This window comes from Podarcis erhardii (genome assembly GCF_964252035.2).
Source record: "Podarcis erhardii genome assembly, chromosome: 14".
Taxonomy (NCBI): domain Eukaryota; kingdom Metazoa; phylum Chordata; class Lepidosauria; order Squamata; family Lacertidae; genus Podarcis; species Podarcis erhardii.
In genome coordinates, this window is record NC_138503.1 from 13,818,930 (window position 1) to 13,831,523 (window position 12,594).

The 12,594-nt window shown below is 42.2% G+C and overlaps 1 protein-coding gene across 3 annotated transcripts in view; it reads right to left on the reverse strand.

Moving 5' to 3' along the window:
- Positions 1-1,179: 1,179 nt before the first annotated feature.
- Positions 1,180-12,594, reverse strand: part of FBN1 (fibrillin 1) — a 210,942-nt gene continuing 199,527 nt past the window's right edge. For all 3 annotated transcript variants that reach the window (XM_081838597.1, XM_081838595.1, XM_081838596.1), the window contains 5 exons: positions 11,095-11,223; positions 10,255-10,374; positions 7,025-7,256; positions 6,153-6,330; positions 1,180-2,467 (listed from right to left, as the gene is read on the reverse strand). In XM_081838597.1, coding sequence (XP_081694723.1) covers positions 2,078-2,467; positions 6,153-6,330; positions 7,025-7,256; positions 10,255-10,374; positions 11,095-11,223 — 1,049 coding nt within the window. In that variant the 3' untranslated portion in view covers positions 1,180-2,077. The remainder of the gene's footprint in view (positions 2,468-6,152; positions 6,331-7,024; positions 7,257-10,254; positions 10,375-11,094; positions 11,224-12,594) is intronic.

The following is a 12,594-nucleotide window of genomic DNA, read 5'->3' on the forward strand; positions in this document are numbered from 1 at the left end:
TGAATGGCAGTGCCTGCAAACTCCATTTGGCTGAGCCAGGCCTTTAGCCCCACATCTGATATCACATATGTAGGAATGGCTTGACTGATATGACTTCATGGGCCAAATGGGGAGGGCCTGGTGGACCAAATTAGGCTTGCAGGCCAGATGTTCCCTACCACTGCAATGGGTGACTGTTTATCAGCGTTGATCATTCCAGAGCCATTGGTGCAAATCCTTGCATGCTATTGTATTTGAAGATTTTTTAGTTCAGGGATGAAGGACAGGACAAATGGGTGGGCCTCCCTCCCCTGTTATATGAGCTAGAAGTTGGAAACAAAACTGCAGGCTGCAAAGACAAGGAGAGAGCCATGTCTGATTTCTGCTGGATTCCAAGGCTGTGGGCTATGGGAGAAGTAGGTAGTCATGTTGGTCTGATGCAGTAGAAATATATGTAAAGAATAAAAAAATTCTCCAGTAGCACCTTAGAGACCAACTAAGTTTGTTATGAAAGCTCATACCAAGAACAATTTTTTTATTCTTTACATATATTTCTATTGGGGTGTTAATGGTGTGAATTGCTCCATCACAGGCTCAGGTTGTATATATGTGTAAAAAAGCATACCATATATCATAGATACCAGAGGCTCTGCTGTACCTCATTCCAAAGCAAATATGAACCTGGCGTAAGAGCCTGGAACCCCTGGAATGTTGCACCACTCAGAGATTGGGGTAGCACGCGACAACACAATTAGTACAATTTACAGTTGGAGAAGGTACATCAGTTGACTTTATACTCTTGTAGAAATAATAGAAATTATAATGTGATTGTCTCTTAACATAACTGTTTTCTGGAGAGGGAAAACACTGGCATACACTTTGGAACAACAAGGCTACCCTTGAATTTGTCTAAATATTTTTGGGATTAATAGTTATATTTATTCCAAACTGCTAATTATTCAGTTCTAGAGATAAATGATTATTTTATACTTTTAAGAGAGATTATTGGTGTACAGGTTATTTTGGTAAATGCATTATTCTCTCCCCCACCAAACTGCAAACTGAATTGTCCATGTGGATTTTGTAGCTTTTATTAATAGTTGTCTTCAATTTAAACATAAAAATGAATATTAGGATGCACATGAATCTAGCTTTTCATATGGTTTTCTGTAACTTTAGCAAGAACATGAAGCCACAGAATGAACTAAAAAAAACTGTTTTATTGTGACATTTGACAATGAACCCTTGTTGATATGAATGATGGTAGGTACTCTTTGACATGTTACATTATGTCATGGTGTAACTATGGATGGCACTGTGTCATGTGACTTCTGAGAATGTTTAATGGTCGCCATTGACCCCAGTGCATTTTGATTGTCACAGAAATGTTATCACCAGATTTGTGTATACAGTTAAGTAGTTGATCTTATAAGCACCATTATAAACCCTCACATGAAGGGTGTTATTATTCTAGTTTACAAATGCTTCATGGATAAAAATAGCATGGTTACAGTATACACACACTTAATTTACATGTACTGTATTATAGGTATAACTGAGATAAACTACTGAGCTAAACTTTGGTTGATTGATGTATTTAGGTGGAATAATTGCAATTTCTTTGGCTTCTAAGTTGTGTATATATTACAGTGCATTTATAAAATCTAGGTTGGACATTTTCTAGCACCAATTTGATATCATAAACGGCTGACCTAGTAAGATGTAGCTGGAGAAGCGGATTTTAAGATTTTTTTAAAAAAACAGAAACAAAACATAAGAATCCGTTGATTGAGCTTGTTTTCTTGCATCGCTGCTGACAGGATATTGCCTCGGCATCAGTGGCCAACTTCCAACAGCAGTCCCGGTATTCAAGATTCAGCATATCAAGGTAGGTATACTTACAAGAAGCCTGAGAAAGTGGTTGTTGTGAGCTACAGTTTTCTTCCTGTACCTTGCTTACATCAAAATGGAATAGTGCTCACATGTTCAAATGTATTCATGAAGGATTGTACCTGTGATATGGAGAACCTTATTGGGAAATAAAACATTCAAGTCTCACCTAGCTATCTTTGGCTTTAATTATTTGGTCTCTCGTGAATTAATGAAGCAAAATTTCAATTTTCATTTTCAGGTTGTCTCCTAGCTCACCGCTGAGGTAGTCTTTGTCATGTTTATCTTCAAGCTGATTGAGTTCCTTCTTTTTGTAGAGCGGAATACTACTGATATGTAATGAGTAGGTTCCAGGCACTGGCTTCTTCTTTGTTAAGTGAAGGAAGCTTACTCCTTCTTTCTGATTTATCCTAAAGAAACCACCTTCATTCCCATGGTCTATTAAATATCGGTTGTGATTTGTCAGTGTTGTGAGAGCAGGGATCAGTTTCAAGATGCGATCTTTGTTATTAAGATCGGAGATGTTGAAAGAAAGGGTGGCTGGCTTTTCAATATCCCAGCTGGCAAGGTTGACTGCTGTCTCCATCTCAGGTTGATCCTGTGAAAGAACAGAGTGCTTTAATATATTTCTTCTTGCTTTTCCATACATACATAATAACCACCCCAGCTATTCAGATAGTATGTGGGGTGCATACAATATTTTGCTACTCAGAATATTTCCTAGGGTACCGAGTTGGGCTTTGGCTCCACCTGCCGGACACCAAACTGTTCAGGAAGTAGGCGGCTCCTGGCAGGCCCATGCAGAGCTTGCCTGAGACTTGGGGCAGGAGTCTTGTTAGAATGAAGTTATAAACTGAAACATAAAATCAGGCTGTCCCTGATGGGGTCCCTCGGCCAGCTTAGTCCTCTGAGGTATGGAGCTACCCACCACACGCATGGGCCTCGCTCGCAGCCAGTTTTTTGTTTCTTCCTGAACAAAGCGAGCACCTGCTTTCTTCTTCTCAGCTTAATCGTCTCTATTGCCTTCTCCTTTGTTCTTGAAGCCGCTCTCCCCCTGAAGCAATAGCTTCCTTCTCCTTTCTCCCACCCTTTCTCCTATGTCTACATCTGCCAGAGTGGTTGATGACCTCTTGAACAATCCACAGCAGGACGCTGATGGAATCCGCAAGATACTCCGTAAGCTCTCCAGATCAGCAGCCTTTGTTGAAGATGTTACCTTGCCCGCAACCCAGTTCACTGCACACACCATGCCAGCAGAAGTGGTTGCCTGCAGAATGTTATGGCTGAAACACTGGAAAGCGGACACAGCATCTAAAATCAACCAAGCCACAACAGGCTTCAGAGACTGTAAGCTCTTTGGTGAGGACATCCTTAAGGATATCCTTGTTGAGTCAAAGCATAAATGGAAGGTCAAACAAGAAAAGGAGAAACACTGCTCAAAATGCTACTCCCACTACCAATCCACCGTTTCTTTTGGAACTATAGCTCCAAAGACAGATAACGCGACTACTGACCAAAGTATTCCTGGAACAAACCTTCCCATGCCTCTAAGTCCTCGCAAGGTAATAATTTTGGATCCTCCACGCCACCCCGCCATAACACCCATCAACAGAACCAATGACTACCTGGCTACCACCAGGCAAGTGGGGAGGCAGATTAAAGAGACAATGACAGATTGCTGGACCCCAACACCACTTCTCAGGGATACTGGATAGAGTTCCTTGCTCTGCCACAATCCCACTTCATTTCAGCACCAGCCCCCAGGGGCCAAACCAAGAACCAAATCATACTGCATACATACAGAATCTTCTTAACATGGCCATTGAACCAGTTCTTGACATCTACTGCATCTTTCATTGTGGTGCTAAAAAAGCACTGCAAAGCTTGGCAGCGGTCCTGGACTTCAAATTCCCAAAGTGATGAGTGATTTACAAAAAAATTCAGGATCAATCTGGGAAAATCCACCATAACTTCCTCACATCAGTCGACCTCTGGGATGCGTCTCCATGTTTTCATCCAGCCTGCCCACCATAAATACCTCAGCTTTCCAATAGGACCTCACCACTTTTAGTACAAGATTCTTCCGAGAGTATTCACCAATATCATGCTTGCTGTGGACTCACCTCTGCCTCCAGGGTAACCATATTCACTTGTACCTTGATGAACCAACCCCATTTGGTCACCAAGCCTGGAAGAGGCACACCAGCACCTCTCCAACACCATGATGGCCCTAGAGACTAATGGCTTCATAATCCCAAGAACCACCTTGTTCCAATGCCACAATTGATTTATCTTGGCACACTCATAGGATACATATCAACGTCTGGCCTCTCTCTCACCCCAGATTGCATCATAAAGATAAAAGCAGCTGCCAAGCTACTAATGTCTTCCAAAAAGTAAGACATCAAACTGATGACATGAATCCCAGGACTGTGCATGCTGACCTCCCCAATAACCACATGGTCCAAGCATCACACCCAGTTGTCACCACAGATGCAAGTCTGCAGGGTTCATAAGCCCACTGTAAGGGACATGTGACCCAGGCATAATGATCTTTAGCAAGAGCCCCAAAAGTATTAATTGGCTGGAAGTCCAGACAGCATGGGTGACCACCCAACATTTCACCATGCGCCTCCAGCTCACTCACATCCTCTTTGTGAACCGACAACACAAACATGAAGGCTCCAGATTTCCAGAACTGCCAGAGGAGCCCATAAGCAATTATACTTTTAAGGTGACATGGTATTCTGCAATAGTTGTTGCATTTGTCACCTTTCTGTACCAGTTAGCACTTTCTGCTTCTTTGATCCCTGTTCATAGGAACAAGGATGAGATAATTTAGATCAGAGCAAAAGATGAGTCCTAAAGTCCATATACAGTTCTTGAAATACAATTAAAGGAAATGCAGGTCTTTGGCTAATGGTTGTTAGAACTGGAGAAATACACCATCATCCAACAGGCTGATTACTATGCTTCGTTCTCAGAAGCTGTGATAAGGATCAGTTTGAGGCGCCTGTAAAGTTTGCATCTGATTATATTGTTTAAAGAACTGGAAAGTCAGAAGAGCTTCCGCAGGAAAATCTCCTCAAAATTGCTTTATTCTGCCAAACTGTCAAATGATTTTTATTACTATCATTTGGCAAAATAAGATACTGGGGAGAAAAGGGAACTGTTTGAGTGCTGTAGCAGATTTTCTCTACAGTATTTATTTTCTGATTCTAATTATTCGTCACCTAAACTCTGCTGCTCTTTCCAATTATCTCATGGTGAGTTCCTGCTGGTCTGAGCTTCCAGGCCATGCTGAGCTGAATTTGGTACTTGGCTTCCAGCCAAAATGCATCTTATTTGAGGAAGGAAATGCCTTTGGGGGACAGAAGAAGCACCCTCATTGCACATGCCCACGACAAAAACTATTTAAAAGACCAAACATGAGCTACCAATGCATGAGCTACATGCTAGTATCTCATACAATGAAGCTTTCTTGCTCCAAAGCTGGGTGGCACTTTTAGTGCTGACACTGCACAGGAAATGAGCATGTAAGTGAAAGCCTACGAAAGCTGACCCCTCTCAAAACTGGCAACGACATCAGAAGACCCCCACTGATAGATGCAGCTGCCACAGCATCTGAGCTTCATTTTCACATAAACATACCCCTTCCAAGTGTTTAGAAGTCATATTGGCTTAATGTGAGCTTTTATAGACCACAGCAACATCAGTGCATTTCAGGAACTAGGCTTCTGCTTATGAATGGTCACACAACAGCTAGCCAATTAGGCTGCACCTGTATAAATATGAATCTCAGGTTAGATGCACAACAACCCTGTGTTATCTACACTACATATCTAAGTGGCGAGATGGACCAGTGGTATGACTCATATATAAGGCTCATAATTTATTTTGCGCTAAGAAACCACTGTTGCTAACCTGCCTCAAGCCATTGTTTGTTGACAGCTTAGCAGTTGTGATGATCCAGGGAGGAAGGTATCATGCTAATGAACTATCTCCTTCATGGTTTGTTTACCTGCTCATCTAAAGGGAGGAATGAAGGTAGAGTGCTCAGCTTGTGAGCTCTAGCACGCATCCGTATGGCTTACTACGCCAAGCATTATGTGTGAATATGACAATTGTGAAAGCAAATTCAAAACTTTAACCAGATGAACCTAAAGTGGTAAAGTCACCTCAGGTGATATTGCTGAAAAGTTAATGAAGGAACTGGGCTCAGAAAGACTCTTCTGAAGTTACACAAACCCTACCCATCCCAGGAATGGTGAATGGTTAGTTACCTCTGCATCGAGTGCATCTGTTTCATTTGTGCTTCGTCGCTTCCTTCCCCTCTTAGGATAGCCATTGATCTTACAGTCATAGCATGCTTCTGGAGAAAGTGAATTGTCATCTACTTCACTGCTGGCAGATAGATCCTGGCCGTGACCCTTACCCAGCCCCATTCCAGAAACACAATGTCTAAAAAATGGAAAGGACAGAAAAACATCAGCCACAACACTTTCAGTACAATCTGTAGCAAAACATTAGGAACAAAATCTACACACACACTCATGGTTGGGGAAGGGGATTTGTAAACAGTGAGGTCAGACGACAATGAAATGAAGAAAAGTGGGGGCAGTGTGATGAACAACAGCCAATGATGTATTGGTCACTGACTCTATATTCTTCTTGCATCTCCTTTCCTGTTTACAACCCACTCAAATCCAGACCATGTACGTGTATGGATGTATGTATATGCATGTATTGTGTATGTGTGTGTACACACACCTACATACACACAGAGAGAGACATGATACACATGCAGAATAACACTTCATGCATCGACTATCTGCCGAAACATAGTTTTGAACAGAGGCAGCTCACACATTTACCTGCGAGTCATTAAGTGCTGAGTTATTAATTGATGAAAGATCATGCATACATTCGTGAACCAACTCATATTATACAAATTCTTTTGTTTGCCTCATGACTGCTTCACCACTGCTGCGGATACAACTTTCAGAAAAGAATGGGAGCTTTGTAGCCTCCACATTCTCTCCTTGGCTCACTCACCCGCAGCATCTGCTGGTCTACAATGAACTCAGATAAATGCTTATAGATCTTCTGCTACTGCATTTAGAAACTATGCATTTCAAAATAAGAATCCTCTTACCCTTGTCCTATTCGGAAATACCCAGGTGGGCATCCACAGACATAACCACCTTCTGTGTTTGAGCAACCGTAGCTGCATGGGGCTTGTGAAGAGCCACACTCATTGACATCTTGGCAACCTCCACCGAACTGTTCAAACTGATATCCAGTAGGGCACATGCATTTATAGCTCCCCAGAGTGTTGTGACAAGATGCTCCACCACAAATATGGGCACTGAGGCATTCGTTTTCATCTGCAACCGAAGCAGATTAGACATTCAGATTTATATTACTGTGAAGCACATCTCTCTCACAAAGCAACTGTAGCCGATATGGAGTTTTCTGGTAAAGAAGGTGGAGCCAAAAATACTAGAAATCACAATGGTCTAGTTTGGGTGGAGCAGCTAAATCATTACAGTGAACTAACATGTACTGTAATCCAAGCCTGAATTAAGAGTTTGCTATTCTAATTATTTACAAATTAATCTTATGTGCCACCTGATTCCAGTGCATACAAATATAATCTCTACACAACCGAACATGTTTTTAAGTCTACTTTTCAAATAGCAGTTCATTAAAATTATTACTTATGAAAAGAAAAAAATAATCAACCAGTTCACCAATTAATTATGGATGCAACCCAAAGACAGTTCAGCCATCATATCCAAAGCCCTGCTGAGCTTAAGCTGGCAAGGGTGGACATGTGGGCACAGTTTGTGGCAGAGGTATGATCTGAACCAGGGACTCTTTAGCCTAGACTCTAACCTACTACATCAGGCACAGGCAAACTTGGCCCTCCAGATGTTTGGGACTACAACTCCCATCATCCCTAGCTAACAGGACCAGTGGTCAGGGGTGATGTGAGTTGTAGTCCCAAAACATCTGGAGAGCCGAGTTTGCCTATGCCTGTACTACATTATACTAGGTCTAATTCTAGATCAACATTCATGGGTAGGAAAAAGAGCACCAACAGCCACAGCAATCAGGGAAGCTAAATTCATTTTAATTTCCCTTGATTTTTATGACTTAAGTACGGTATATGTATTTGAGAGTGAAGGCAAATGTGAGCAAGGACAGAAAACTGGAAAAGATGATAGCAGTGAAGCTAACCATATAAGAAGGCACAGATACATACTTGTATCTGATTTTAAAACTGACAAAAACAACACCAACTTTTTTCAGCTACATAAAGGGTCTAACAGTATCATCTTGGAAAACATCAGGTTCATTTGAAAGAACAGAAGAATTTTGAACTTTCCAAAATAACTTGAGACACTCACTATACCCACTTGTCTTTGGGGGCTACCCCATTCCCAACAATATTAAAATCAGAAAAGCTTGAAAGAGCAAATTAAATTTTTAATTTAAATCATATGTCCCCTCCTAATCCAATCTTTCCAGAATGAAAGCAACTTTTGAGTAATTGTCAAATTCCCTTGTTGGAGCTGAAACATCTACATTCCCAAATGGAAGATTGTGTAAAAATGTCAGCAAGTTTTCCTAAGCATAATTAAAACCAGAGACCTCCCTTAGAGCAGTGCAATGATAACAAGGAAAGGCATTTTTATATGCTTTTGAAAGCAAACAATGGCAGGCACATGGTTGATTCTCACAGTATGAGTCACCATACATATCTCCAGGAAAGAACTGCAACTCAGATGGACCAATTGAATTAGATACTAGAAATACCTCTAGATGGATTTCCTAATAAAAATTGGAATTGGGACATTCATGCTACACTGCAGTAATATAATGAAAATAAGAAAGTGGTTTCCCATGACTTTGAAAACACATAAGGACCCAACCCACCCACCCTACAATAGAAGTAATCAGTAACTTTCTCCATGAGCAATTTTACTGGCTGGGCTGCAGAGGCACAGATCACCACCAAAGGTTGCTTAAGGAACAAAAATGCCTCTGGTTTGAACAGATGAATTTGTTTGTTACCACAGTTTTTTTAAAAAGCAAACCACACACACAACTCAAAAGGCATTTGGAAACAGCAATGGATTGTTTGTGAAGTCCATAGGAAGCTTTTCCTGACAGGTATTAATTAATGTGTCTGTTGATCACTGACAGATCTACTTGCATTTCTGCATAGCTGTCAACGTCTCCCTTTTTTAAAGGGAAATTCCCTTATTCCGAATAGGATTCCTTGCAAGAAAAGGGAAAAGTTGACAGCTCTGCATTTACGTGATGTCAACATAAGATCCACAAAAATCAAGTTAACTTTTAAATGGAGACCTCACTCACAGTAAGCAATCCATCTATTGCCTTGAAGTGGTGGATTAATCAAAGTTGTTATTCACAAGAACACCAAAGTAAAAAACATCAAGTCCTTAAAAATCATTTCATGATTGAATTCTGTCAAATAATTCTCCCTAGGGCCTGAGTGGGGAAGGGCCAAATGTCGCTTAGTAGCAGAGCATCATTTTGCATGCAGAACGTCCCAGCTTCAATTATGGTATCCCCAGGCAGGGCTGGAAAGCACTCTGTCTGAGTGCCACTGCCAGTCAGTGTAGACAATGTAGAGTTAGATGGACCAATGGTCTGATTCGGTATAAGGAACCTTCCTGGGTGTATCCATATTACATTGGATGACCTTCACCGCGCCCACCGGCTGTATATTGGATGCACAAATAGCCTATGCAATCTAATGCAGATGAGCACCATTCTGGGCTGAAATTATGGCGCTTCTGTATGCACTCTGTCCGAAGCATTTTGGGGTTAGCTCATTGACAAATGTATGTACTGTCACCAAAATAGTTCCTCTAATGGCATCAATGGCAAAGTTCACATAAATGGCTAAGGAGTGAGTGACAGATAACTAATGGTGCACCGGGCTTTTCAGGTGAGTAAAGGAGCTTGTTCTGTAACACTCAACTACTCACAAGGACATGTAGACCCATTGTTGACTTTTATAGGACTGCACACAGCAAGGGTTGCCAACAGCACCCACAGATGCACATGCACTAGCAGAGGCATTCCCTGACACCCACAGTGTCCCTCCCCAAAAATTATGCTTGAAAGAAGCATTCTGTTATAGGCAATAGAACAGACTGCAGTGTGTGTGTGTGTGTGTGTGTGTGTGTGTGGTGCCCATGAGAGTTTCTTAATTTGCACCTGGGCCCCCCAAAATTGCTGACCCACAGTGTGCAGAAATTTCCTCTGAACCTACTAAATTAAGACACAATACTGCAATCTAACCCCATAACTATCGTGTCTCCTCTGACAATAAGAAAAGAGACTTGCCGACACACTGGTTCCACTGGTAATGCTGGAGATATCCTTGTGGGCAACTGCACCTGTATCCTCCAATTATGTTCTGGCAACCATGTTGGCATCGATGATTCCCATCACACTCATCAACATCTATAAAATGAAAGTACATTTCTGAATTATTTCTCTAATCACTAGGAAAACCTGTATCATAATCAACTCCACAAATATTTGCTTGTATCTGTGGGTATGCATTATAGCGTAAGAGTGACAGCTTTCCCCGCATGCATTGATTTAACTCACAATGGGCAGTATCATCCTTTAAATGGAAAACAGCTGTCATTTAATGACAGGGTGTCATGCCTTTCCCAATAAAGGCAACTTAACCAATTTTCTACAAGGGAAGCCCCTGCCGTGATTTCAAAATACAGTGGTGCCTCGCAAGACGAAATTAATCCGTTCCGCGAGTCTCTTCGTCTAGCGGTTTTTTCGTCTTGCGAAGCATTAGCACTATTAGTGGCTTTTAGTGGCTTATCGGCTTAGCGGATAAGCAGATAAGTGGCTTAGCAGCTTAGAAAAGGGGGGGGGGAGGGAAAAAACCCCGCAGGAACTCGCAAGACATTTTCGTCTTGCGAAGCAAGCCCATAGGAAATTCGTTTTGCGAAGCACCTCCAAAACGGAAAACCCTTTCGTCTAGCGGGTTTTCCGTCTTGTGAGGCATTCGTCTTGCGGGGCACCACTGTATTTTGTGTAAGCCCAAGCGACTCCCAAGTTGCTCTTGGGGATTACATCTACTGCCTATTTACATGGGATGCATTAATCACACAGTAACAGATAAAAGAATAGTAGACTACATGTGTCCAACATCTGTACCTTCACAGCTGGCTCCAGTCTGGTCCAGTGCAAAGCCACGCTGGCATTCACAACTAAAGCTTCCAGGTGTGTTTTGACAAACACCTTTAGATCCACAAAGATTGACATCCGTGGCACATTCATTGTTATCTAAAAGGAAAATAGGTGGAGAAGTCAGCTGGTTTGCTCAATTTTTGTTCATCTTGAAAATGACTACTAAACAACCTCTATTGTGAAAAGTTCTCATCTCAGAATACAGACTCGTTATTCGTCTTTCATATTCAAACCATGGAAAACAAGGTAAGTGTACAAGATTTATAACAAGTATGATCTGAGAAGATATTTTCATTGGATCTTTACAATGACAGCAACACCAGGCCAGATATATGTCACATATTTGAAGCACATTCAGTGCACGTTTAAAGCACATGGTTCCCCCAAAGAATGTTGAGAACTGCAATTTATTAAAGGTGATAGAAATTGTTCTGTGAAGGGGGGACAACTACAGTTCCCATAATTATTTTGGGGGAAGTCATGTGCTTTTAATGTGCATTGATTGTGTTTTAAATGCAATGGGGAAATGTATGGTTTGGATCTGGTGAGCATGAGGCTGGATTCAAGATCTATCTTAGAGTATTGTGTGAAATTCAGGGAGAAACACAGCATCCTGTGGCCAGTTGGGAGCCTGTTGTCAAATCTTCCCTGTGGACAACTGACAGTTGAATCATAGAATTGGCGCGTCGGAAGGGGCATGGTGGGTCATTTAGTCCAAAACCCTGCGGGGCACTTCCGGGATAGCGCGAACGGGTAATGGCGGACTCCCTCTGAGCTCCGGAGGGAGTCGGCTCCGCTAAGGACGGGTCTTGCCGTGCCGGCGACACGGGGACCCTTAGAAACCGCAGGCGCGGAAGCCTGCGGACATGGTGACTCGGTGGGCACCTTAAGCGCCCTCCCTGACCCGCGAAGAGCCTTTTTAAAGGCTACGGAGTGGACCGGAGAGTGGCGTGGTGCTGAGAGTCGATCGCTGCCTTGGCGGAGCGAAGCCGCGAGCCATGACCGGAGAGCGCTGTCTTTCTTCTTAAAATTTGGACTGAAAATGTAACCCGTGAGTAAAAGGAAATTTCGGCATTAAAAGTTTCTTATTTACGAATTCGAGTATGATCGGGGGGACGTGTTAAAAAGGAAGTCCGCACTCCCCCTCCCCACCAAAAGATTTAAAGCAAAGAGATAGCACCAGGTCGGAAAGACTTTGGTGCTTAAACGGAGAACTTTCACAAACTGAATTAAGAAGTAATTTGAGCAGGAGTGGAAGAAAGAGGAATTCCGGGGGTTTTGCTTTTTAAGTTGACCCCCCCAGACCCGGGTAGCGCCCAGTGTGGGAGCCCGAGAAACAGAATAAGGAGTTTGACAGCTGTCAAAAAGAGCTGTCAAACGACTAGCCGAAACGTGGAACTGTGTTATAACTGCTTTTCTGGATTAAATGCTACATTGAAACTGAATTGATTGAACTGATTGGAAACA